Source organism: Pelodiscus sinensis, chromosome 2 (genome assembly GCF_052426305.1).
Source record: "Pelodiscus sinensis isolate ZL-2025 chromosome 2, ASM5242630v1, whole genome shotgun sequence".
Classification (NCBI taxonomy): Eukaryota; Metazoa; Chordata; order Testudines; family Trionychidae; genus Pelodiscus; species Pelodiscus sinensis.
In genome coordinates, this window is record NC_143053.1 from 158643327 (window position 1) to 158669970 (window position 26644).

Consider the following 26644-nt stretch of genomic DNA (forward strand, 5'->3'; position numbering starts at 1 on the left):
TTAATTACAATCTAGCCAGCAGCAGGCCTAATACTGTCACTTACTGCACTGCGTCTAGCCACCTGCAGAAGAATGCTGCACTGGATGTAGAAGACACAAGGCTCCCTGAAACACACTCCTTTCATGGAGGGGAGGAAGATGAAAACCTCTCTCCCTAAGAAGAAGGCAGGTGGGGGGCAAAGGCAAGCAGCCTTTTCCCCTTGCTTTAATGCTGAGGCTCTCTCTGCACACGTCTGTGGCTTCTGCAATATTTACCTTTGGGCATTATAATTACGTAACACAAACTCAGTCATTCATTTCTCCTTTCCCCATCCTTCTGTCTCTCTCTTCTCTGCCTTCCTGCCACCATTATCTGATACTCTTTGCTTCCTTTCCTGTTACACTCTCCAATGTCTTACTCTGCCTCATAGCCACAGTCTGTCTCTCTTTTTTTGTGACTGGCGGACTAAGGCACCAACACAATGGAGCATGTCACCTGGATCCATCTTGCCAAGTGAATTGCAGAAGGGACTAGGTCGGATTCCGCTTTCATTTGCAGCGGTGTAAATGAGTAGTGACTCTTTAGAGTTGCTGGTATAGAACATGTATGTGAGAGGCCCATGGAGCCTGACTCTCCACAGCTTTGCACCACATAGTTGTTGTAAAATGCCACCATTCTCCATAGCAGCAGAGTTTGTCAGTGGCTGGGAGCAGAGCCATCTGGCAGAGGCAGCGGAGCCTGAAACTGGCAGGGCAGGGAAGCCGGTGTAGCTGCCAGAGCCCTGGAGGTCAGAGCTTGCAGGGCTGCAGAGGTGACAAGGCTGTTGGTGCCTCCAGAGCTCACAGGGCAGCAAAGCTGGCGAGGCAGCAGGAGCTTGTAGGGCCACAGAGCCCACAGGGCTGGTGCAGCGCACGGACCAGGAGCAGCAGTACCAGGTGGCTTGGGAGAGGAGCCCAGCAGAGAGGCTGGCACCCCATCCCCCGAGACTTTCCCTTGTTCTGCAAACTCCCTTGTCTGGGACTGGTCAGGTCCCAAGTTTGCTGGATCAGAGAGGTCCAAACTGTAGTGTATGTTTAAATTTAATACTCTTGATGGTTCTTCTGGTGGAGACTAAGGTGAGACCATTCATAGAGTAATGTTTACTGTGTTTCAAAATAACACAGAACTGTAAATCTCTTACATGAGTTTTACAGGGGGAACATGTGACACAAGTGACCCACATGCTATACCTTAGCAGCATGTCAGTCTGATAAATATTGTTGACACAGCAGTCTCTCTCCTTTACTTTCCAGCTTTGGTTTTGAATATCATACCGTTTAATAATACAAGAGTGAGATGGAGCCAAATTACTGTCCCTTGCTAAAAATATCTGCCTGAGCAATCATGTTTGAACCTTAACATGGTGTCTCCCTGCTGTTCCTGTGTTCTTTTTGTGCTATTGATTGAGTTTACAGATCTATAGAGTGTTGGAAATACGCTTGTTTAGTTTTCTAAATTTATCCTCTAATACCTGCCAAGTTCTGGTTTGAATGTCTATCCTAGCTGGACAGTCAGTGTGAAAGAGGTCAACCTATGCAGGAGGGGGCAAAAAAAAAAGAGGTCTGGGCTTTTTGAGCTGGAGAAGTCCTAGTCTTGAATCTTGACTTAGAATCAATGAGCTGCTTTACGCCATCCTGCAAACAAATCAGAAGAGAACACCAGATGTCCAGGAGACAAAGTGAAAAGGCAAAGATGGAGGAAGCCCCTTTTAGCCATTCTAGAAGTAACAATTTCCTGAGACAGCAAAAAGATGCAGATGACAGGGAAGAAGGGTCAGCCTACTTCTGTGTCTTAAGGCTTTGGGCAGGTGGGAATAAATAAAGAGGAAATAGGGATGAACCCTATTATATGGATGCTACTATTGGAATACGATTCACCAACACTTGAAAGCAGCGGGCAAGGGAGCAAATAAGTGGAATCCCTTTTTCTTCATGGCAAGGAAATGTTTCTTCAGAGAGCCCCATGGGACAGGCTGGAAGATCATGTTCCAAGTCAGCCTACCAGGATTAAGGGAACAAATAAAACTACTGGATCCAGTGAATACTTTCCTTTTCTTTTCACCACTAAAGGAAATTGAACTTCTTTACCAGAGTCCTCTGTTCTGACCAAACCCCATCTCCTCTCATGGTTTTCTGTTAATGACCCCCATCTTTCAGCTTACCCTTTGAACTACTTAATGGGCCATAGTTGTCAGCTTTACGGCATAAACCTGGCGTGTAAAATAGTCTGTAGAAGAGAGATGCTTCCTTTAAACCTAAAGGAGGAAACTTGAGTCCTTTTATCGCCTAGCTAAAAGCAAGATACACACTTCCCATTCTGCATCCCAAAGGAGATAACCCCAGAAGAGAGTGGCACATTCAAATGGCTGAGAGCAGCACAGACATAGTATCTGGTGAGCAGTGTGCACTTCATGACGTCCACAGCATGTACAACTCCATCAGGAAGAAGCAAGAGCTGGCAGAGCTGGTTTTCAGCTTGAGCCAGAGACTTCTCCAAAATCAAGATAGCTGCTTGAAGGCCAGCAATGAAGTGGGACAGGAACTATTCCACAAGTTACCAGTAACAACTAGAAAAGAATGTTTCAAACCTTTACCATCCATACAAACATTTATAGTAGTAACCATCTCTGTGGTTGGCAAGTAGGGTGTTCATTGTGGGTGCTATTTACAGCAAATCCAAAGGTCATTACACTCCTTTTTATTTTGAAGTGGATTGTGCAGAGTGCATATCCAGAGATAGTGGTGCCATTTTGTGGGGGGGGGGGAAAAAAACTTCCACTTCATTTAGCTTGACTTATTTCTCTGGAAACTTCTGTCTGGAAGGGAATCTATTTGATCTGCATTTAATCTACAGAATTCTTCTACTTTTGTTTTAGTTGTGCGGACTTTTGCGGGAAATGTTTCAAGTTTCCGTTTTGATAAAACTTCTCTTTGAAGTTGTTCTAATAGTTTTTATCTTTTAATCTGTGGACTCCTAAGTAACAAAGTTGAAGCCTGGGGATGTTTTCCATGACAGACCTGAGTATTTATGAGCAGGATGAAACAGGATTGGGCGTTGCAGATCTCATTTGAAGTACTGTATATAGTTCCCTTCTCTGTACTCAGCTGGAGAATTTGAAATCAGCTTTCTTTTCTCTCTGCTGAAGTTGAATTCCTCTCAAATAGTTGACCACAACTTATCTTTTTTATATGATGTGTATCAAGTCTACCACTTTGCTAGAAATGTGATTGCTGCTAGAGAAGTGCTGATGAATACAATGCAGTTTTAATGATATACCGCAGCATGAATGTTACAGTTGGGTTCTGGAACTGCAAAAATTAACTGCATGAAGATCAGTAATTTTTTTTCAGATTCTGCACTATATTTTTATTAAATAGTTTGCATGTTTTTAGATGCCATTTTGGTAATTGGCCAAATGTCTGTGAATTACGGCTATGCCACATGTTGCAGAAGCATGCCATCTTATTTAAATTAAAAATGTATAGTAGAAAACTTCTACTAAGGCATTATTAATTTAAGTTCTACCAGATTGTTCTGTTCTCTGAAAGAGCAGCAATGAAGCAGAGAAATCTGCAAGTACAAATTCTGTTTAAAAAGAGATGTAATTACCATAGTCTAGTCAAACTGGCAAGCAGATCTGAATCCTGATGGACAGATCTGTCTTAACTATGGATGTTCCCTGATGCACATGTGTGTATGTACATGTAGGACTTTGATGTAACTCTGCACACGTGTGCATATTTCAGTGGATTTGTGTGTTGCTAAATTTGGATGGAACAATGGTTTCAAAATATAATTATGAATACACGAAAATGTAAAACAATGCATTGCATATTAGACAATGGAACTTCCAAATGTGCTTCCATATAAATGTACTGCACAAGGGAGCATAGCTGTCTAAAGTATCTGGTAGGGTTGCCAGGTGTCCATTTTTTGCCCAGACAGTCCGGTAATTGCGTCTTCTGTCTGATTTAAAAAACAAAAAAAACCAGAAAATACCAGACATATAAAATGTCAAGTATTTTCTGGTTTTCTCCAATGGAAGGTCGGAAGATAGATTTTTCCCCTGCCGCGTCTGGCAGGGGCAGGGAGTGGGGAGAGCGGGAATTTAAAGGTGCAGCGACCTCCTTTTTTTTTTTTTTTTTTTTTTTTTTTTTTTGCTTGCTCAACCAGTTTTTTTCCCCTGCCATGTTTGGGATATTTTGTGAAGGTATCTGGCAACCCTAGTGTCTGGTTTACCTGAAATGTCTCCAGTCATCATAAATCCATCTTCAGTTTTCTTCTTCTCTGTTCCTTTTTCAATTATGATCAGATTTTCCAGGCTTGTCAGTTTTGCACCTGAGAATGGACTTGGAACCTGCACAGACCAGACATCTCTAACAAGTGATAAAAAAGCAGCTTTTCAGGCTGTTTTTTTGTTCCTGACTCTGTGTTGCTGTTCCCTATGTCTGGTGCAGACTGGTAGGGAATTTGGGCCCAATCCCTAACTCCTTTGTCTCAGTGGAGAAAGGATTCCTAAAAAGCGCCCTCCCTGACTTTTGGGAGCTGCCAGAGCAATTCTTGTAAATTCCCCAGTGACTCCCATTAAGTGCCAAATATTCCTTGTAGTGCTTGTGAATTAAAAGTACAGAATGGAAATATGCCTGTTCCTCCAGATTGTGTGGCGTCTATGCAGTTTTTTGTTTTTCTTTCTTTCCCATGGAAAAACATCAGCTGTGCAGATTACAGGTTCCCTATCCAAGAATTATTTTTTTATTGGCGTGACCAGGTTGCTCCCATGAATGTGGAGCACTGCATACCAGGATATGTAATTTCTGCGTTCATCAAACCGATAGTAAAAAACAAGGATTGCTGGATTGTAGAACTTTATGGGGGCATGTAGCAGACAATGTGCATTTGGCTTGCGGTATAAAAGCTGTTGTTGGATTATTCTGTAAGAGTTCTTGTTCAGTCTAACAATATGTAGTTAATCAAAGGCTCACAAAGGCTACGTCTAGACTACGGGTTTTTTTTTGGGATACCAAAGGATTTCCAAAGGTATCCCGGAAAAACTCTGCCACATCCAGGGAACGCATCTGCTCTTCCACTTTTTTTGTGGAAGAGCAGACTACTCTTTTGGAAGCTCTGTCTTACTCCTCCCATGAGGAGGAAGGGCTCTTCCAAAAGAGGCAGATTTTCCAAAATTTGGCCCAGTGCAGACACATCAAATTTTGGAAAAGCCTCCTCCAACAAAACTATTGGGGAAAAAAGTACGCAAATTGTGAAGCACGATTTGCATACCTTTTTCCGATAAAGCACTGCAGTTTAGACACAGCCAAACAAACACACTATAGTCTGGAAAATATGTAATTCATAACATTTTAGCCTGTTTTAGACACAGCCAAACAAACACACTATAGTCTGGAAAATATATAATTCATAACATTTTAGCCTGTTTTAACCAAGTGGCTGCTTTAGGTCATGTCATCCTGCAGTAAGAGGCCAGAAACATTGTGGTTTTTCCTGTGATTACAAAGAGTCTTTTTTTTCTTTCCAGTAAAGCCATGATGGACCTGTTGGTGGATTTGTGCAGCCGGTACCACTTGAATCCGGCTCACCATACTCTAGAGCTGAAGTCTTGTGGAATGCAACCTTTGAGTTATAAGCCTAATACTTTGATTGGGGCACTGGATGTACAGACGGTACTTCTGAAGGAGAAAGTTCCTGAAGGGAAAACAAAACGACCTCCACCTAGGATCCCTGAGGTTAGTACTGCCTGCCATTAGAATCATTCTATGGGATCATCATTATACTAGTTCAGGGAAGAGCAAAAAACCTGAGGCAGTTCACTAAGGTTAGCCCCTGTCAGGCCACCGGTGCTTTATTTACCTGCGCGTCCACAGATATGGCAGCTTGCAGCCACACATTGCTGTTCCTAGCCAGTGGGAGCTGAGGGAAGCAGTGCTGACCAGGACATCACTTCTCACTTGCCCACCCCTGCACTAGTATGACTTCAAGCAGTGATGCTGATACTCCCCGTTGCACCCATTTTGAGGTGGGTTTTTTAAAATTTTTAAGCCAGGATGGGTTTGGTTTGTGTACAGAACAATGTAGTCATCTGTTAAACTGGTAATGCTACTATTACTCAGCCTGGATTTTAGTAATCAATTTAAATATAGTATTTAGGGTAGATTAGGCCATTGTGATTCAGAATCTGAAAGGACATTTATGAAATAAAATGTTTAAACAGAAAATAATCTAGAGATGTTAAATTTAGATTAACTAATTGAATAGTTGATGAGATTTCCATCGACTATTTGATTAGTCAATAAGGGTTCCTTTGCCTTTGAAATGCACAAGCGGGCATTTCAAAAGCAGAATCGCAATAGAACCGACGCAAGCAGAGCCATCTTAATTCCCCACTTGCGCTGTTTCCCACTGTGCCTCTACCTCCCCTGCGCTCCATGGAGACAGTGCTGGGGGAAACCAGCGTTTAAGCAGGTTCCCCCCAGAACTGGCTCCTGATTCCCCCCTTTCTGCCTCTCTTTGATAGAGGCAACAATGGGGGGGGAAGCGACTAGTTGACTATCTGATAAGTTTATGGTTATCGGATAGTTGACTAATTGCTTACATCCCTAAAATAATCCCTAAAGTGTATTTTAAGATATTTCACCCGTTTCCTTTGTGTTGTGACTTTGCACAGATAATGTACATGTAAAAGTTCTTAAAATAAATTGAAAATTTTATCATCTGGGAGAGATATGGAGCTAGCTTTTTTCTAAATACTTACTTTTTCTGTGAAGTTTAAACATTAATGGAAATTGGTGCATCTGATCTCATTAAAATATCTGTGAAGGAACTACTTGTGCATGCTGACAAATTGCAGTTAAAAATATTCAGCGCTCTGGCCACAGCACCTTTCCCCTGGTCATATATAGGCACTGTGGGCAGGGGCATGCTGTAAGAAGAGCTGTTCTTCACCTGGAGAATCCTTACTTGGTAAGATCCCTTGGCTTGACCCAGTGTAACCCACAATATGGGCTAGTATTGCCTCTCCTTCTGCTCCTTGAGTTAAAATCGTTGTTTCCCAAAGATCTGGTTTTGGAACAGATTAACCCCCCCACACACACCCCCACCCCCACCATTTAATTAACTTTACTTTTCACTCTTTCTCCACTTATTTTACAATCGGTGCTTTGAATGCAATTCAAACATGCGGATGCTTATTTACAGTAGGATTCCTAATGCATGATTGCCTTTGAGTTTGCTCTTATTGGCCTCTTTGGAGAATCCCTCCCGGAGAATTTTTAAGTTCCTGTCCAGTTGTGAGTTTCCCCATGTGAGTCACCAAGTTTGCCTTGGAAGGATCAAGGAAAAATAAAATCTTCGCTCCTGTTTTATGTCACTGTAAAGCAGGGGTGGCCAACCGGCGGCTCTTTGATTACAAAAATGTAGCTCCTGCTGGTACCACTTAGGCTGGCCACTCTGCACAAGGTGCCCCAGTGCCTGCTCACGGCCGGGCTGCTCTACACTGCATTCCAGCACGAGTTCATGGCCAGCTGCTCAGTGCATGCACCTAGAAGGAAACACGTATGGCAGTAGCAGCGGTGGCTCCAGCTCTTGGACCTGGACATTATGTTAGAATAGGAGGGGGATTGGGTTAGAGCGGGAAGGGTGCCTGGCTCTGGGGAAGGGGAGAGGAGAGGGATTGAGTTAGATGGGGGGGAGGGGTGCCTGGCTCTGGGGGAGGGGAGGGGATTGGTTTAGATTAGGGAGGGCGGTACCCACGGCATCCCAGCCAGCATGTCTCAAGGCTGGCCACTCAGCGCACATGCCCCAGCGCCTGGAGGGAGATGCACATGGCTGTAGCAGCAATGGCTCAGGGATCTGGGCATTAGGTTGGGGGGGGGGGAGGGAAGGGGGATTGTGTTAGAGCGGGGGGGAGGGAGTAGGAATCCCAGACTGCATGCCAGTTCCAACTTCTCCACGACAGCCATATGCTTCCTGCGAACAGAGGAAGAGCGCATGCTTCCTGAGAAGTTGCAGCTGTCGTGCAGTCCTGAGAGAGAGAGAGAGAGAGACGCACGCACACACGCATGCATGCAGAAGGAAGTCCCCAGCGAAGTGACACACCTGGCATTTCAGGAAGCGTGCCAGCTGTTTAGGAGAGGGGAGAGGAAGAGCTGTCCCTGTCCCCCCCTCCTGGCCAGACCCCCATGAGTACCCTGTCCCAGCCCTGACCGGCACCCTCAGAGATGTAGCGAGAAGAGACCGTGGTGGGACATTTGCCCCTGGGCGCCACGCTAGGGGGGTGCTGGGATGGGATAGGACTGGAGTGCACAGGCCCATGTGATGCATAGCGGCGAGCCGAGAGCAGGGCCGTAACAAGGGTGAGGTGAGTGAGGCACTTTCCTTGGCGCACAGCTGAAGGGGCGCAGTGCTGCAGCTGCGTGCCATGTCTGAGGTTTCAGGAAGTGCATGGGCTGCACTTCCTCTCCCCAAACAGCTGGCACACTGCCTGAAAAACCGGGTCTGTGGTGCACCGGTGACTTCCATCCTGCGTGGGGGAAAGGGAGAGAGTAGCAGTCCTGGGACTCCCACTCCTCTCCCCTCCCCTCCCCTTCTCACCCCAGAGGCAGCCAGCAGGAGAAGGAAGTCACCAACACGCCACAAACCCAGCTGTTCAGGAAACGCGCTAGCTGTTTGGTGGAGGGGGAAGCAACACACATGCTTCCTGAGACCCCAGACCTGGTGCATAGCTCCAGGATCCCCAGGTACTGGCCCAGCTGTCCTTGGCCAGACCCCCCCTACCCCCACCAGCACCTTGCCCCAGCACCCACCATCACCCTGTCCCAGGACTCTGTGTTCTGTCCTCAGCACCAGCACCCTGTTGTCCCCTGCCCCCATCTGCACTCTGTCTCCTGCCCCCATCTGCACCCTGTTGTCCCCTGCCTCAGCACCCTGTCCCCACCAGCACCTTGCTCCCTCCCCCAGCACCCACCATCACCCATCAGCACCATATCCCCTGCCCCAGCACCTTGTTTCCTGTCCCATCACCCACCATTACTCTGCCCCAGCACCCTGTCCCCTGTCCCAGCACCCTGTCCCCTGCCCCCACCTGTCCCCTGTCCTCTGCCCCAGCACCCTGTCCCCACCAGCACCTTGACCCCTACCCCAGCACCCACCAGCATCCTGTCCCCTGCCTCAGCCCCCAACAACAGCCTGACCCAGCACCCTGTCCCCTACCCCCACCAGCACAGTTGGGGCCACATTAGTGAGGCTTGGGGAGTTTTGGAGGGGTTGTTTTTTTGCATCTCACTTGTGTGACCTCAACTGACTTCTGTGTGTCAGTGACCCCTGACTCAAAACAAGTTCCCTGCCCCTCTCATACACAAAGACAACATTGAAACGTTTTGTGTTTGACATATTTTATTTATAAATGAACAACAACAAGCACCCAATTGGGGCTAAGCCCCCATCTGGCTGCAGCATCATAACATTCCTGCACCCTTCCTCCCCCCGACCCCAAACCTGAGCCTAACATACACTGGAACCGCCTGTCCTGAGCTTCTCACATCCCCAAACTCCTGCACCCCCACATACCCAGTCTTCTGCCACAACACTCCTGCACCATCCACACACTGCAAATCTGTGTCCTGAGCCCATCATACTCCCTGCCCTGAGACCCTCACATACCCAACCCAAACTCCTGCACCCTCGCATCCACAAGCCTGCAGCTTGCTCAGCACCCCAATCCTCCACCTGACCCCAACACTCCCCAGCTTGGAGTCCCCTCCCTGAGCCAGCACCCCCTTCTCTACTTCCTCCTGCACCCAAATTCCCTCCCAGGGCTTGCACCTCACACCCCTTCCCACACCCAAATCCCTCATTCCCATCTCCAGAGCCCGCACCTTCTGTTTCAGCCCAGTGAGAGTGGCTCTTGTCTGAAATGTCCTGTAATATTATTTTTATCACTATATTATATGTACTATATATATCTACCTATATAGATAGATAGATAAAAATAAATATATAATACATGGCTGGCTCTTCACACACTATCCACCGCTGGCTCTTCACACTCTATCCACCGCTGTTTTGGCTCTTCGTCTCTAACGGGTTGGCCACCCCTGCTGTAGAGTTCGGCATGGAGACGTCCACATAAAGCCTGACTGTGTCTGTTTCCCTTGCTTCCACAGAAGTCTGTGAGGTTGGTAGTGAATTACCTGAAGACACACAAGGCTGTGGTTCGAGTGAGTCCTGAGGTGCCTCTGCACAGCATAATTCCAGCCATTTGTGAAAAGTGCGAGGTCAGCCCCGAGCATGTTGTGCTCCTGAGGGACAGTATCACTGGGGAAGAGCTGGAACTTACAAAGTCCTTGGATGAGTTAGGGATAAAGGAGCTATATGCCTGGGACAGGAAAAGAGGTGAGTCTAGACGCACGCTGTCTGCTGTGAGTTTAGCATACGCCAACAGTTGCACATGCCATATTATCAGTATTTACATCTTTGGTACTTTAAAACCAGATTTAAATAGAAGGGTGACATTCACATCAGCTTTACAGAGCTACTCAGGTTTTATAATCAAGGCCAGTAGCAGCAGCGAGGATAACAGTGCATTCAGCTGCCACCCAGGAGTCCCCAGATTGTAAATAGCGTGACTTGTTTCTGGGCATCATGCCAATAGAGGCCAACAGCTGTGAAGGAGATGATTGGCTCCGTCTAAACACAAAAGGAGGAGCTTCATTGCCTCTGAGGGCTGCTGCCAACGGGGGCACACAGGGCACTGGTGCAGTGTCCAGACGGACACTTGTGCTGTGACACAGAGAGCAAGGGAGAATTAACATGCCATCATCATGGCAGCTGATAGACATGAGAGGAACAGAAATAGACCAGGGCTTATGAGAAATAATTGCTATTAAATTCCAAAGCAATTCCTTCTGTGAACAAAGGTATTTACCCTTAACGAAGAGGAACCTACAAGGTATTTTTATTTAAAATTTTCTCTTGTGTTTTCTCTCCTCCTCTAAACAATATTCTAATGCCACCTTCCTGAATTTCAGTTTGTTCAGACAGCCCTTGGATCCAGAGAGCATAAATATTAAATGTGCTTTAAACATTCTAGGCCAACACTATCCAAACATGATTTTCATTTAAAATTGGTTTTCGTTTTTTCTCTGAGTAGTTCTTCCAGCAGAGTTGATGTCATTGTTTATTGTTTAGATAATGACACGACTGCATATGGTGCTAGACAGGCTTATTTTTTATTTACATAGTAATTTATTTATGTTGGTGTTTGGGCTCTTCTTTCAAATCCATCCATTAAATGACAGTTTTACCGTGGAATGATCTACATTTCAATGAGTTTAGGCTTTTAACTAAACAGTTTCCTTTCTCTTTGATATGGCAGGAGGCTCACAAGTCACCCACAAATTAAAGTGCCAGAACTCAAACGCTGTTTCTCTTTTATTTAGACATATTTATAGTGAAACACTTTGGAGTAGCACATTAAACATACAGTGTTTGTCCTTATAAAATGGCATATTTCAGAGATCTCTCGCTAGAATTAGTCTTGGACTTGTTAAAACATTTTTATTTTAGCATTTGGACCAGAAAAGTGGCTAAGTGCACTGTGTACAATGTCGGCCCCAATCATGTCATTGTTTTTGTACCCTTGAAGAGCCCTATTGAAGTCCATGCTTGCAAACTTAGTTGCAGGATTTGGACCCTAAGACTAGTCTGTAATTTTACCCATTGCATGAGGTGATTGATGCAAGAGATTAAATTTTGTTCCTCAATTAACCATTTTATTAGAACAATAATATATTTGAGCCCACACATCTCTGCAGGTTTTATACTTTCCTGTTGCTTTTTCATTTTTATCTATCTGCCTGTCTGTCTGTCAGTCCTGAGGAATAAAAAGAAATAATTTTAGTAGAGTTTCCCCAGGGTCATCCTGCAAAAACAATATTCCCCTCAAGACTTTGCTGGTATCGAGATTGTCCCTACCCCACAGACATCACAGTGAGGAAATTATCATTAAATTCAGTGGCAATAACCTATTCCTCTGGGCTGCAGAGTAAGGTCCTTAGTCTAGTTTGTTATCAGGTGGACAAAATAGATTGCTCCAACATATTAGCTCATTAGCAGGATCTTCCATGTAACTTTGAATATGATAGTAGATATACTCAAAACTCAGACCATTTGAAGAGCAAAGTCTAGTTGAAAAATTCCTCATCTGAGATCCCAGCACTTCGTTCTAAAGTTCCACTGAGTCTATCATTAAAAGAGAAACTCTGCAACCACCTGGTTACATATTTCTCTTAGAAGTTTAAGCAGCTTTAATAAAGATAGAGAATGGACCGTGGCTTCTAATAGCAGCCTTGGATGTGAAGTTTCAAGAAAAAAATAAGACCTCTTTCTTTACAGTGTTTCAGAAGACAAATATTAACGGTTATGGATAATTTTTGTGGTTTATCAGGTGGTGTCAAAGTTAATGTGTTTTCTCTTGTCCTTCTATTGCCTGCCTTCTCCAGTTCTTCCATCAAAAACTCAGTCTGAACCTTCTCTGAGCTATAGAGGTACTGTACAACGATGCTTGGGGGAATATATTTTCCGCAAAAGGGTGTCTATAGCATGGCTTTGGTAGCATACAGAAATGTCATGGCATAAAATACTGCAGGGAATAGAGTTATTTGCATTATCTGTTTTATATCACAGATAGTAATTGTGATACAGACAGACTGCTTCACTTGCCTATATTTCTTGCCAAACTTGGAGAGGGAAAAAAATTGTCACAGAATGCTTTCCGTTAAAATGTCAATACAGGCAGTCCCCGGGTTACATACAAGATAGGGACTGTAGGTTTGTTCTTAAGTTGAATTTGTATGTAAGTCGGAACTGGTACATATTGTAGGGGAAACTCTAGCCAAACATTTCTCCAGAGCTCAGTTTTATTCTCCCACACCTCACTTCCCTCAGTCCTTTATTCTCAAGCTGAGGTGTCTACTGAGAAAAGCCGCTCCGCGTCTCCCTGATCTGCTGGGGGGGGCGCTAGCTTCGTGTCTCCCTGGTCTGCTGGGGGGAAGCAGCTAGTGCGGGGTTGTAAGTAGGGATCTGATGTAAGTCGGATCCATGTAACCCGGGGACTGCCTGTATTTAAAAAAAAAAAAAAAAAGGTTATGCCTGTGTAGAGAACACGGGTAAACACCTGTTATCTAAAAATCTGATTATCTGGATTCATCTTAAATTCTGATATGTCCCATGATTTCAAAATTCATATATGAGCAAAATGAGAATGTTTTGATAGCCCTGGAGGCATTCAACTCATTGGAGTTTATCTATTCCTTGGTCTTGTAGGATACAAAAGAAAAAGTATAGGGTAGTGAAAACTTCTGTAGATATCAAGGATATCACAACTTGCCAGGAGGTAGAGGGCCACATTTAGGGACTGATCAATGGCCCTAATAAAGTCAGTGGGAGAACAACCTCATATTGGATCACAAAAAAAAATTATATGCACAATATTCTGATTCATATTGAGACCTTTGTGTGAAATTCTGGCCCTGCTGAAATCAGTAGCAAAATTGTTGGATTCGGTGGGGCCACGATTTCATCCCTTGAGTTTAGCGTTCTATGTCCTTATCAGCATTGTCTTCCTATTCAGAGGGTATAATATCAGTCATGAGGTGTCATGTGGACTTAAAAGGAAAATTTTGCTCTGAATTCTTGGAGGAAATACTATACATAATGCCTGAAATCTCATCTGAGTGTAAACTTTTAAAGGGACTTGTAATAAAGAGGGTTTGGCAACCTGTAAATTCACTATTGAAATTACATACTTTGGAAAACTGATCCCCATGCGAGGACCCAGGTGCTGCCCCTGCACACAGTTCCATTGAAGTTAAGGGATCTTCCCAGATACAGAGATATGCTTATGTGCATCTGAGTGTACGTTTAGTGCAGATGATCTTTAATAAACATGCATTTCCCTGATACATTTGGGGTCAACAGCTCCCAACCGTTAACTCCAACTTTGGCCTTTATTTTTAAGTATTAAAGGATGGTTTGTGCAGCCCTATTTACAATGAATCAATTCCAAACCTAAGCATGATGATAGCAATTTCAGACCAATGAATTCAGACGACGCTTAATAGTTCATACAGGAAGATACTTGGATAGTTAATTTGTTGGTATTTTTGTTGCGCTTTAGGGGCATTTTCTTCTTCAAAAGGTGTGGCGTGTGGATCTGTCTTTAATTTGTTCATCGTACTTATTCTTCTGCTATGCCTTCTAATATTTTCTAACACAAACTGTGTGCTTTTCATGACATGCAAAGAAGTTTTTCAAGAGTCCCCTTTGTCAAATGTATCATTTCATGGTAAAAAAAAAAAAAAAGAACAATTTAAGGTCATTTTACTTATTTTTCATATTACAAAACAAAGTAAATTTTTTTTTAACTTGTGAATTTTTTCAGTGTGTTAAAACTTCTGCTGACATCAAGGCTATTACAACATGCCAGGAGCTAGAGGCCACATTTAGGGCCTGATTAATGGCCTAATAAAGTCAATGGAAGAACAACTGCATTGGTTTCAATGAGCATTGGATCAGGCCTCTAAGGTGACAGAACAAATGGCTGATCTGATATGTGAGGGAACTAACATGAATCAGAGTTAAGGGGTCAGAGTTGTTCAACTGGTGTATTGAATTCAGCTGCTTGAGGTCAGGATGGCCTTCCCAATTGGCTACTGGCCATGTAATGCAGTATCTCCTCATGCTGTTCATTATATCAGAAGCTGCCAATGAGAAAGTTGGGTGTAGAGCAGAGAATTTTGGGATATGCAATCACCTAGTGAGCACATGGCAGCCTGGAAAACATGGACTCTTTGGGGCTGTTTACTCATGGGCTACATTACCTCTCCCCTCAAACATCCATGGAAAGATCAAGAAAATGGTTATTAAATGGCAATACTAGTATGAGTAAAGATTGCAAATTCAGTCTCTAAAAGAGCTACCACTTCCACAGGAACAGCCACTTTTCCTATAACACAGCTTTAATTCACAACCCTCTGATGTCAATGGGAGTCTTTCCACTGGCTTCTGAAGGTCTTGAATCAGGCCCATGGGTTGTTAAGAAATTCTATTCATTTTTTCAAAGGAGCATCAGTGGGAGCGTGTGGGAAGAGGGTTGACTCCTAATATGTACTTTAAAGCATTTTCAAAGACTAAGGCCTTGTCTACACTAGGACTATTAGATTGAGTTAATTACGTTGGTTGGGAGCATTAAAAATCCACACTCTTGAGCAGTGTTTTTTAAGCTGACCTAAATCATCTGACTCTTCCATCAATCTGGTTTCTGCCTCTGGGGAAAGTGGATTACCTATTCAATGGGAAAATCCCTCTTGTCAACATAGGTAATGTCTCCACTGAAGTGCTACAGTTGCGTGGCACAGCCATGCCATTGCAGCTTCTGTAGTGTTTGATGTGGAGATAAGCCTAAATTAGTGTAGTAGTGTCTGAATGACAACTTCAGGGCTGATCTTAGAGCCCCTTATTCCTGTGCGCAATGCGTGATCCTGAGACTCAGGATTATAATGCGTCTCATCCAATACCTTTTAAAGTTAGTGGAAAGACTCCCTTTGGCTTCAGAGAGCTTTAGATCAGGCCCTAAATGAGACAGGATTTGATCCAAGTCAGGATCCAAGATCTATCATGTATATTATTTTGCCTTATGGCCAACCCTATGCACACACAACTTGTATTTCAGAAAGTAAAGGGTTAACATGGGATCATTATTTTTAAAACTCATTGGTTTTAACTACACTTTTGGGAGTGTAAAAAAAATAATCCAGTATCTTTGTTTCAGAGACAAGTCAAAATTCTTCAATAAGCAACGAAGCAACAGAAAAAGAAAAGAGAGGCTTTCTGGGATTTTTCAAAACTACTAAAAGAAGCAGCAAGGTAAGAGTTTTACAACCATTACCTATTCTATACTGAGCTGAAGATTTCTTTCTAGCTTTATTTGGGGGTGCCTTTTATTTATTTATTTTTCAAGGATTTGTTTATCTGCAAAATGGACAGTCATTTTTATCAACATATACCACAACTGTGCGGGTGGGGATGAGCTTGTCCTGATTTCAAACTCCTTTCTTTCCCTAGTGTTTGTAAACTAGGGGTGAAATAAAAACACTTTCTTGCTGTGATCTTCAAAGGATCTGAGAGAATTAAGCACTCAGCTTCCAAAGTCCTGGTCCTGTTCTTGTCTTCACTGTCTGGGTCACAAGTTATGTTCTAAGGAACCATAGCAATAAAGTGTGGAAAATACACTTTAAAAATGTAATAATCGGTTCTTTCCTGTTGCCATTTCTGAAGATAAGGTGTTTCTAACCTTTACAGAGGTCTTTCTCCAGTCACAATTCTCTTGCCTTGTATTCTCAATATTTAATTCAAGACTTGATTTAGGGTTGCCAGGTGTCTGGTTTTGAACCAGACAGTCCAGTATTTGAGCTTTCTGTTCAGGAAACAAATTGCGAAATTATAAATGTCCGTTATTTTCTAACTAAGATGTAATGTAGATTGTGATGTAACGTCAAGTGAGTCCGGTATTTTTCTGAAAACCATCTGGCAACCCTAACTTGATTTGCTGCTTGATTTTTCTGTTTCCCACGCACTTAGGTTAAGTCTGATTTGCACACACTATACACCTAGGATTAGACTGTATGCTTTAAAGCCCTGCACAGGGGCATCTCACACAGCTGTACCAGTCCTGCATGGGCTACAAGGTGCCTTATTGAACCACTCTATTGGCTAATGTGAAGGGGGTATAGGCCCCCAAAGCTCAGTTTCTGACCACCCTTTTCTTGGCCAGTCTGTTCTCGGGAATCTGCAAAGATGATTAGTACCTAATCACAAAGATGTTGTGATTGTCCATTGCATACTGCCCTACCCCATTACACCCAGGAGAGTCGGTAGCTATTTGGCCCTTGCCCTTCAGTATCCGTTTTATGTGAGCTCATCTTTTCCTTTCTCATGCTGTATAATTCCTACATGTGTGTTTGGTTTTTTTTTTTCTTCTGCTGCTCCTAGGTGTCTCTGTTTCTCTGGCCTTGCCTAGTTTTGACGCTTTGATCTGGCGCAATTATTCCTTGTTTTGTTTGTTTTCATGTTGGTGTAGGATGCTTGTTTGTATTGCAGACAGAAGAGCATTTGAGGATGGACGGTGACTATGGGGATGAGGATGGTTTTAATTCTGCAACTGCTAGTGAAGGGAGCTTGGATGTAAGTACTAACATGGCTTATAGCTGCCCATGCCGCTGCTGCTGCCCCCTTAGACTCTGCAGTTCAGCTCAGCAGAAAATATTCTAGGTGCTTGACTAAAAAAAAAAAAAAAATTAAATGCAGTAGTGCACTTTATGGTGGGGTTGCCACATTGCTTGGATGTCTTAGCACACAGATCAGGCTTTTCTGACCACCTAAAATGCAACACAATGTCTTCAAATAACCACCACCTACCCCTGACTTCAGTGTAGCCGGGTATTCATCCAAGGACTTTAGTGATGAACTGTATTCAAATACTAAGTTTCTTTTGTGGCCTAGTGCACTCCTTTTTTGTCTTTCAGTGTGACTCCAAATACTTTTATACTTGAATTTTTGCTTCTGTGTTTAACATTAGAAATATCCGATCCTCATTCTGTGGGATGAATATGGCAAGATTTTTGGAGAACCTAGACACCCACTGATTATATCAGATATCAACTAGATGCTCACAGTTCTCACTTTTTGGCCTTATAATCTATTAGCTAATTATTAATCTCGATAATTACCTTTATATTGGATGACTTTTCAAAATCTTTGGAAGACCATATTGGTGACATCTCAGGGTAATTGAAATGTGAGCTCCTTAGTGAGATAGGAAGGTATGTCTAGGAAGGTGAGGCTGAGGCTGAAATCATGCAGCTCAGTGGCTGAGAGGGGGTGGGGGTGGGGAAGAGTGTCACATAATTTGAGGTAGGAACAATGATTGCCAATTCCAAACTGGGGACAGTCGTGAAAAAGAGACCTAGGCAGGAGGAATGGATGGAGCACATGTGACAGGAGTGGGTGGATATTTCGTTTGAAAGCCATAGTTGAATAAGTCCAGAGAGAATTTTCACAATCACATTTTCACTACAGAAAAAGTAGTGATGGTGTTACAAGATAGTTGGGATATAGGCCATGTCTTCACTTCAAAAAGAAGTAAATATGAAGTTCTAGTGGAGGCAAGGAACAGGTGGTTTTTATTGTGATGTCAGTAATCAAGAGTAACATCTGGATAATGCGTATCTGTGCCTTGTCTACACAAGGAGAAAATTATCTGGCTTTAAAATACACGGTTTTTTTTCAATAAAGACATAGCCTAATCCCTTTATCTACACTTTCTGATGACCCTGGACGTACATCCTTACTTTTCTTTTTGTAGGGGATGTGACTGAATGAATCACAAATTGGGTCTCTTTGTGACACTGGAAGAAAAGTAGTTTTAAAAAATTACCCCAAACACTAACTATTTATTTTAAAATAACTGCAATATAACTTTAGGTACAAACTAATCTTAAAACTGGAACTTTTTTAGGACTTGTGATTAATCCTTTATTCCTCTCCTCCCCCCAAAGAGCAATTAATCTTCAAGTACAGCGTGGGTATTGTTCACTGCTTCACGCTTTTGCAGCTAGCTTTCTGTTACTTGCTATGGCTTTCATCCTGATAAAATTTATGCACATGCTGAAAACCTAAGTATGTGAATTGTTTTGCAGAAAATTAATCGAATGAGAAGTGTTGCATCTCCATCAGAACGAATATATCTGAAGCAGGTTGGAAAAGTTTCAGAAAAGAGCTGCAAGAATTAGTGGTCTGGAGGCGTGCCTTTTAGGGTGTGCTTTCCCTAGCTGAAAAAAAGATAACTAAAACATGGTAAAATCCTAGTGGAGACAAGACAGTTTGTAGTTTTAACATGAGTTAGCAGCTTGAGGTTTTCTCTTTAACTCAAATTGTTAACATAAAAACTACAAACTTCCTTGTCTTTTCCAGGGTGTCACCACTTGTATGGTAACACGAGTGAAGAATACATCTGTTTGCTTGCTGAATACCTGGCTTTAGAGACTAAAGAAACTCTTTCTCTTTGTCAAGTTAGGTAGTTTGAATTTAACCTTGCTCTACAAGCACTTATGTGGAGAGAATGTTTCAAACAGTAAGAAAGCTTTTTAATCTAGCACAAAGTCATAACGAAATCTGATGGCTGGAGGAGGAAGCTAGACAAATTCTCACTAGAGAGAGAGTACAAATATTTTACACTGACGCTAATTAATCATTTGGACAAGTTATTTACAGGTTATGATGGATTTTCCATAATTTGTTAACTTTAAAAAGAGATTAGATGTTCTTCTAAAAGATATACTGTAGTTCAGTCAGGGCTTGATGCAGGAATTACTTGTTGAAACTGTACAGCTTGTGTTATGAATGAGGTCAGACTAGAGAATCAAAATGGTCCCTCTGGACATAAAATTTATGAAAATCAAGCATCAGTGAGCTGCAGGGGATTTTTTTCTATGTAAAGGAGACGGAATTAGCCAACAACATATTTAGGCCCTAGAGCTGATGTATATGGAACCACATTAAATTTTTGTTTGTTTTTAATTTTTCCTGGGAACTCATCGTTTTTCAAGTAGATATCCTTGATGGAAGCAGAACTTGATTAATATGTATTAAGATTAATAATAATAACCTATTTTATTATATCTTTTAAACAATAGATGCCAATAATAAATTTTTTCTAATTCAATTGTTGCATAGCATGTAACATCAGACATCTGATAGAAAACTAAACCCAGTCCTGAGATAGCCAAGAGTAGACATATATAACTAATATGTCATGTTATGACCATAAACTTTGGTTTCTTTGTTTAGTTTTAAATTACTCCCCTTTTAAGGAAATGAGTTATGAAACAAACAGGCTGGCACAACTAAGAGGCTGTGGGCTCTGATAATACCCAGTTAGGAACAAGTAAGATTTGGTTTCAAAACATTATAAAAGTCTTCTTAAATATAGCTTGCCTTTTATTTTATGCTTAGTCATTATTTTAATTACTATTTATACGGAACAAGAGTTGAGCAGAGTTGGTATTATTTGTGACCTGCAGATCAGTTAATGTCCCCAAACGTAACACTTTTCCTGTGAGTCAGTGACCTTCTGACCATTCCACTGTGGCGCTAAAGGTCATCATTCAAATGTGACACAATAACCAAGCTCGTGATCACTTGTATTAAATATTCCATTGAACTTTTTGTTTAAGAATAAGGGTATTAATTCTGGTGTCCTAGCCAGACTTCAGCTCAGCCAGTTACGGTATACCTACCTGTCTTCCTGCCTAAATGTCTGCATTTTCAATTAAATACAGTATTGCTCTTCATTACATATCCCAATTTATCATATAGTATTGCCTTGTTGAACAGTTGCAGTGCCATACCATGGAGATGGATATTTCACTAGTGAGTGAAATGATCATATATAGCTCCTTATGGGCTTGACTCTGAAACCCTTAATCATATGGAATAAGAATCTACTCCACAAATGGTCCTATTGAAGTAAAATACTTATTGATATGAGTGAGTCAGCTCTAAATGAGACACAATATGGGATCCTAATAGGGATGTTAAATTTAGATTAATCAACTAATCGAAAAGTTGATGGAATTTCCATCAACTACTCGATTAATCGATAGGGGAACCTCTGCCTTTGAAATGTACCAAGAACCCTGCCAGCTCTTGCTACATTTCAAAGGTGGAAGCGCTGCCAGTTCCTTGCTGCGCTCCTGCCCATCCCCACGTGGGCTCCTGCTCCCCCCCACCTTGCTGCCTCTTTCTGATAGAGGTAGCGGGGGGCGGGGGGGAGAGTGACTAGTTGACTCACTAGTCAACTGTCTGATAAGCATATACTTATTGAATAGTCAGCTAGTCACTTACATCCCTAGATCCTATAGGCTGAGAAGTGTTATGTAAATGGAAGTTACTATTTTTCTCAAAATGCCTACCATTAGATGTTTACTATAATTCCTTGTATAATTCCCTTCAGAGTTCTTTGGAATTCTGTGTCATCCTCAAGGCATTTTGCCTTGCCCTAGAAAGAGCATGGGTTTCAAGTGCTGGGCCATTGGGGTGAACAGGTGCCAGAAGACAGGCAACCTGGTGTGTGCTCTCGCTCTGCAGAGAGGAACTATCTTCCATCATTCTTCAGAGATTTCCTTTTGGGTGGCACAAGGAAAGTCAATGGTGGGAACTTCATCCAGCCTTGTTTGCCAGAGAAGAGGTCATTGCTGTGCCTTGCCTTTTCAGGGAAGACAGAGGAAAAGAGGGTTTGAAAGCTCCTGGTTAATGCGCTTTCAACAGCAGATCTCTGTCTACAGTACTCACATGGCCCGCATTATCTGAGCCCCTCATACTCTTTAATGTGGTGATCCTCAGAGCACTCCAGTGAAGTGGGGGGAGTACAGCTGTCTCCATTTTACATATGGGGGACTGAAGCATTGAGTGAGTGAGTGAGTTGGCTATGGTCAGACAGTAAGTCTCAGGCAGAAGAGGAAATTAAACACAGCTGTTCCAAATCCTGGCCACTCTTCCTCTCTAAATCAGTGGTCCCTAGTCTCTTTCCCATTCTGAGTTGTAGGATAAATGACAGTTCTGGCGTATGAGAGTCAAACAGCATGCAGAAATAGAACACAACTCCGCATAATGAGAGGTGTTTGGAACATACTCAAGCAAAGATTATATATTCACCTTAACATCATTCAGTGCCACGTTTATACAAATTTGTTTTTTAAACCACCCATTAATTCTCTTTGAAATCAATGGGGAGGGAGGAATCCTACCAACTAACCAAGAAAGAACATTTATTGCTGGCATCAGTAAAAACTAAGGGAGAAGGAAGGCATAATCTCACAGACACAAAATGTAGAAAAAGGGAGAAAAGAAAATTTTGCTGAGTGGTCTATAGCACCCATTAAACCAGTGGTCCCCAACCTTTTGAGGTTGTCGGGCGCCAGGGGGCGTGGCCGTTTGCCCGCCGGGCGCCAGGGGGCGGGGACACTTGCGCGCCTGGGGGCGGCCCCCCCCATAGCTGCGCGCCTGGGGGCGGCCCCCCCCCATAGCTGCGGGGCCGGGGCCCCCCCATAGCCGCGCGCCTGGGGCCGGTGCTTCCCCCCCCCAAAAGCGCCGCGCGGGTGTTGGGGACCACGGCATTAAACACACGGCTTAATTATAAAAGTAAAAGTTTCTAAAAGAATAATACAGAAATATGTTCCTTAATTTTTCTTTTTGCGAGCTGGAGCTGTCAGCTTGGTGCAATACGAAAAAATAGACCTGCATAGGCCTAATATGGTGCCTTAAAAAGCACTAGTGAAGTCAGTACAGACTAAAATGTCACACCCACAATGACTTGTTTCTGCTGGTCTATATACTGTGCACTGAAATGTAAGTACAGGGTGGCCCTCTCTGGTTCGGCACCCTTGGGACCTGAGCCGTCCCAGACCAGGGAATTTGCCAGACCAGGGAAGGTAAAGGCTCGCCTGTTGGCTGTCCCGCTGATGGCTCCTCTCTGGGACTCCGAAAGCTGGGGCTTTCCACCCTGATAAAACTTGGGGGGGGAAGGGTATATATGATAAATCAGACTCTTGAAAGGGGTGCAGTAGCATGGAAAGGTTGACAACCACTGCTCTATTCAGAAGGATTGTCTTTCAGTTGGAATTTAGAACAGCCTGAAAGAAACAGGAATATAGAGTAATTTTTACCACATGGTGTCACTGTCGGCCAAAGAACAGCTGATCTAAATGAAACCTGATACTCCTACCAGCAAGAGCTAAAATTAGCTATGTTTATTTTGGAGGGTCTTAATAGTTTCATAAATCATAAAAAAGAAACATATCCCAAGTGCTGAATCACATATATCTCTAATGTGGAATTTGTGTATTTTATAAATCAGTTTAGAAAAAAATACTTAATAAAAGCAAAGCCAGGCATTTTGTCAGAGGTTTTGAAACTTCAGCACAAAATCTTATCACACAGCGTTTCTGTGGTTTAGGAAGATGATTTCAGAGGAAAAATGTTCAGAGATTTCTTTCGGCACATACAGAGCAAACTTTTTAAAATCTGCCTTCCTTTGTATGCCTGAAGTTAGCCTTTGTGAATAATTTGAGCTAACCTACCTTGTTATGATACACAGTCTGATAGTTATGTGTCTAAAATGACAGACTGAGTCTGCTAATGTGAACTCACAGGCATACAAAGTGAGGTCAACATAAGTCCAATCTGAAAATCAAACGTGAAGTCTTATTAATGTGAATTACCATGTTTTATACATGCCAGCCTGATACTGTTTCTTGGGTATTTGTATGTATACCGGTACTCATACATTACATTACAGCCCAGTACGGCTTTATGGTATGAAGTAGGGTTGATTTGTAGTGGAAAACTATTTCACTGGTGTTTGAAAAAGTAACCAATATTAACATTTAATAGCTAATGCCGCAATTTGTAGCCATTGGTCACCATTAGTGGTCACTTCTTAAACTCAAGGGATGAAACTTTTCTCTGTAAACAAGAAATTGCAGAACAGTTGCCAATCTTTTAAAAATATGTTTTGCACTTAATATGCTGCAACTTCTGTAACCTCTACTAAAGGGTTCTGTTGTTGTTCACTGTTCTAGCCAATAGCTATGTCTCACAGTAATAGTGGAGAGCACGTTGTCTGTTTTTTTGTATCTCTTTACCCTTTTTCTGCAATTTCTGCCCTTCCTATTTGTGTTAAATTCTGTTTTTACTTCGACTGTTATTTCCTAGTGTTCCCATCATTGTTTAAAAGTTTTGTTTACTTTTTTTTTTTTTTTTTTTGCATCAGTCATAGGACATCCCCTCCTCACACATACAAGTTTTCTTTGTGTAACTGGCAGCGGAAACGCCAGAAAATTGCTACCAAACTGCTCAAGATAGTTAAGACAAAAGCATATTGTGAAGAGCTTCAAAAAAATCTCACCAAACTAAGTTATTGGGCAAGAAAATTGCAAATGAAATGTAATGTTGATAAATGTAAAGTAATGCATATCAGAAAAAATAATCCCAACTATATATACAAAATGATTGGGGTCTAATTTGGTTATAACTACTCAAGAGAAAGATCTTGGAGTCATTGTGGACAGTTCTCTGAAAACATCCACTCAGTGTGCAGCGGCAGTGAAAAAAGCAAATAGAATGTTAGGATTCGTTAAAGAGAGAGTGAATAAGACAGAAAATATCTTATTGCCTCTATATAAAACCATAGTATGCCCACATCTTGAATACTGCATACAGATGTGGTTGCCTCATCTCAAGAAAGATATATTGGCATTGGAAAAGGTTCAGAAAAAGACAACAAAAATTATTATGGGTTTGCAATGGGTCCCATATGAAAAGAGATTAAAAAGACTTGGACATTTCAGCTTAGAAACGAGAAGATAGACGTTCTTAAAATCATGCGTGGTATGGAAAAAGTGGATAAGGAAAAGTTATTTACTTATACCCACAACAAAAGAATTAGGGGTCACCAAATGAAATTAATAGGCAACAGGTTTAAAACAAACAAGAAGAAGTTTTTCTTCACTCAGTGCAATATCAACCTATGGAACTCCTTGGCAGAGGATGTGGTGAAGGTTAGAAATTTAACAGGGTTCAATAAAGAGCTAGATAGAGCTTTCGTCTGACCCAGTATGGCCGTTCTTATGTTCTTATGCTCCAGAAGCTGCAGGAGATGGTAGTTGTCCCCTGATGTTATGAGAGTCTGTATATATGTAAATAGTTAACATATATACAGTTAAGTTGTCTGTAGGTGGAGCTCAAGATTATATGTAGCCTAGTTTCTGGGCTTTCCAGAACTAGGAGTAGGATTACACTTGAGCTGGAGGTATAATTTCCAGCTTGGTTAGACACACCAACTCAAGCTCGGATTCAGGTAGTGTGCCAAAAATAGAAGTGTGGTTGTGGTATATCTGCAAATGTATCCATATCCACAAAAATGAGCTGAGGATATCTGCATCCACATCTACGGATGCAGATATCCATAGATACAAAGCGGATATCCACGGATATACAGGGCTCTATTGCATTGCTAGCAAAAGCCACCGTTCTGCCATTTTAAGTCCTTGATCCAAAATATAGGTGCTAGAGCTTTTCAAAGAAAAGGTTACCAGACTTCTTTTAACATGAGCAAAACACATATATTTCCCCTGGCCTCATTCTCAGAATCAGCTGAATTGTTTTGCCTGAAATTTTCCAAAATAATTAAGCCTGACAGACACCCAGCATGGCAAATTTCAACCCAGACAATTAGTTTCACACAGTTTACAAGAGACTGAAAACAGGGTCTTATTTTGGGAAGTGTCCAACAAATTTAATAACAGGCGGTATTATCAGCCCTGTCTTTATCAAAGAAAAGTGTTGCCAACCCCAACCCTTCAAAAATAATTTGTCTGCCTTGCCCCTGAAATCAGAAGTATGGCTAAAAATGATGAAATTTAAAAATAATAATGTAGAGGTTCATTTTCCTTTACCTTCTGATTTCTGAGCATTTTACACTACAGGCATTCCACGAGTTACGCGGATCCGACTTATGTCGGATCCGCAGTTACAAACGGGGCTTTTCTCACCCCGGAGAATGGGAGTGGCGGGACGCCCAAATGCACCGCGGTCCCGCCGCCCGCATCCTCCGGGGCGAGAAAAGCTGCTCCGCGTCTCCCTGGTCTGCTGGGGGGGTAACCCCCTCCCAGCAGACCAGGGAGACGGGGAGCAAAGCCGCGGAGGACGCCGGCAGCGGGACAGCCGCGGCGCGTCTGGGCTGTCCCGCTGCCCGCGTGCTCCGCGGCTTTACTCCCCGTCTCCCTGGTCTGCTGGGGGGAGCTCCTCCCAGCAGACTAGGGAGACAGGGAGCAAAGCCGCGGAGGACCCGGAGGCGGGACCGCGGCACGTCTCGGTCCCGCCTCCCGCGTCTTCCTGGTCTGCTGGGGTGGGGGGCGGGGGCGCAGCTAGTGTCCCCTCCCCCCCAACAGACCAGGCTTTTCTCTGGACGCCTGTAGTAGAGCAGCTGGGGCGCTGCCGGTTGGTCCCGCAGCGCCGCTCTGGGCGCTACTGGTCAGTTTCAGCAGCGGCTGAATCAGGACGCCTGGGGCAGAGCATCTTGGGTGCTGCTGGGTTGGTCCAGTAGCGCCGAGGTGCGGCTCTACTGGAGCAACCCAGCAGCACCCCAGCTGCTCTGCCCCAGGCGTCCCCAAGTCAGCCGCTGCTGAAACTGACCAGCAGCTGACTACAGGAAGCCCGAGACAGAGTTGCTCTGCCCCGGGCTTCCTGGAATCAGCCGCTGATCAATTTCAGCAGTAGCTGACTTGGGGATGCCTGGGGTTCTTAAGTTGAATCTGTATGTAAGTCGGAACTGGCGTCCAGATTCAGCCGCTGCTGAGACTGACCAGCGGCTGATTCCAGGAAACCCGGGGCAGAGCAACTCTGTCTCGGGCTCCCTGTAGTCAGCCGCTGGTCAGTTTCAGCAGCGGCTGAATCTGGACGCCAGTTCCGACTTACATACAGATTCAACTTAAG

The 26644-nt window shown here is 43.1% G+C and overlaps 1 protein-coding gene across 15 annotated transcripts in view; it reads left to right on the forward strand.

The window, feature by feature from the left end:
- Window positions 1-26644, forward strand: part of COBL (cordon-bleu WH2 repeat protein) — a 228174-nt gene that overhangs the window by 76937 nt on the left and 124593 nt on the right. For 9 of the 15 annotated variants that reach the window (XM_075921658.2, XM_089776492.1, XM_014580203.4 and 6 more), the window contains 5 exons: window positions 5556-5763; window positions 10198-10426; window positions 12535-12579; window positions 15864-15958; window positions 17192-17275. In XM_075921658.2, coding sequence (XP_075777773.2) covers window positions 5556-5763; window positions 10198-10426; window positions 12535-12579; window positions 15864-15958; window positions 17192-17275 — 661 coding nt within the window. The other 6 variants (XM_089776491.1, XM_025178086.3, XM_075921659.2 and 3 more) reach the window with 5 other exon arrangements.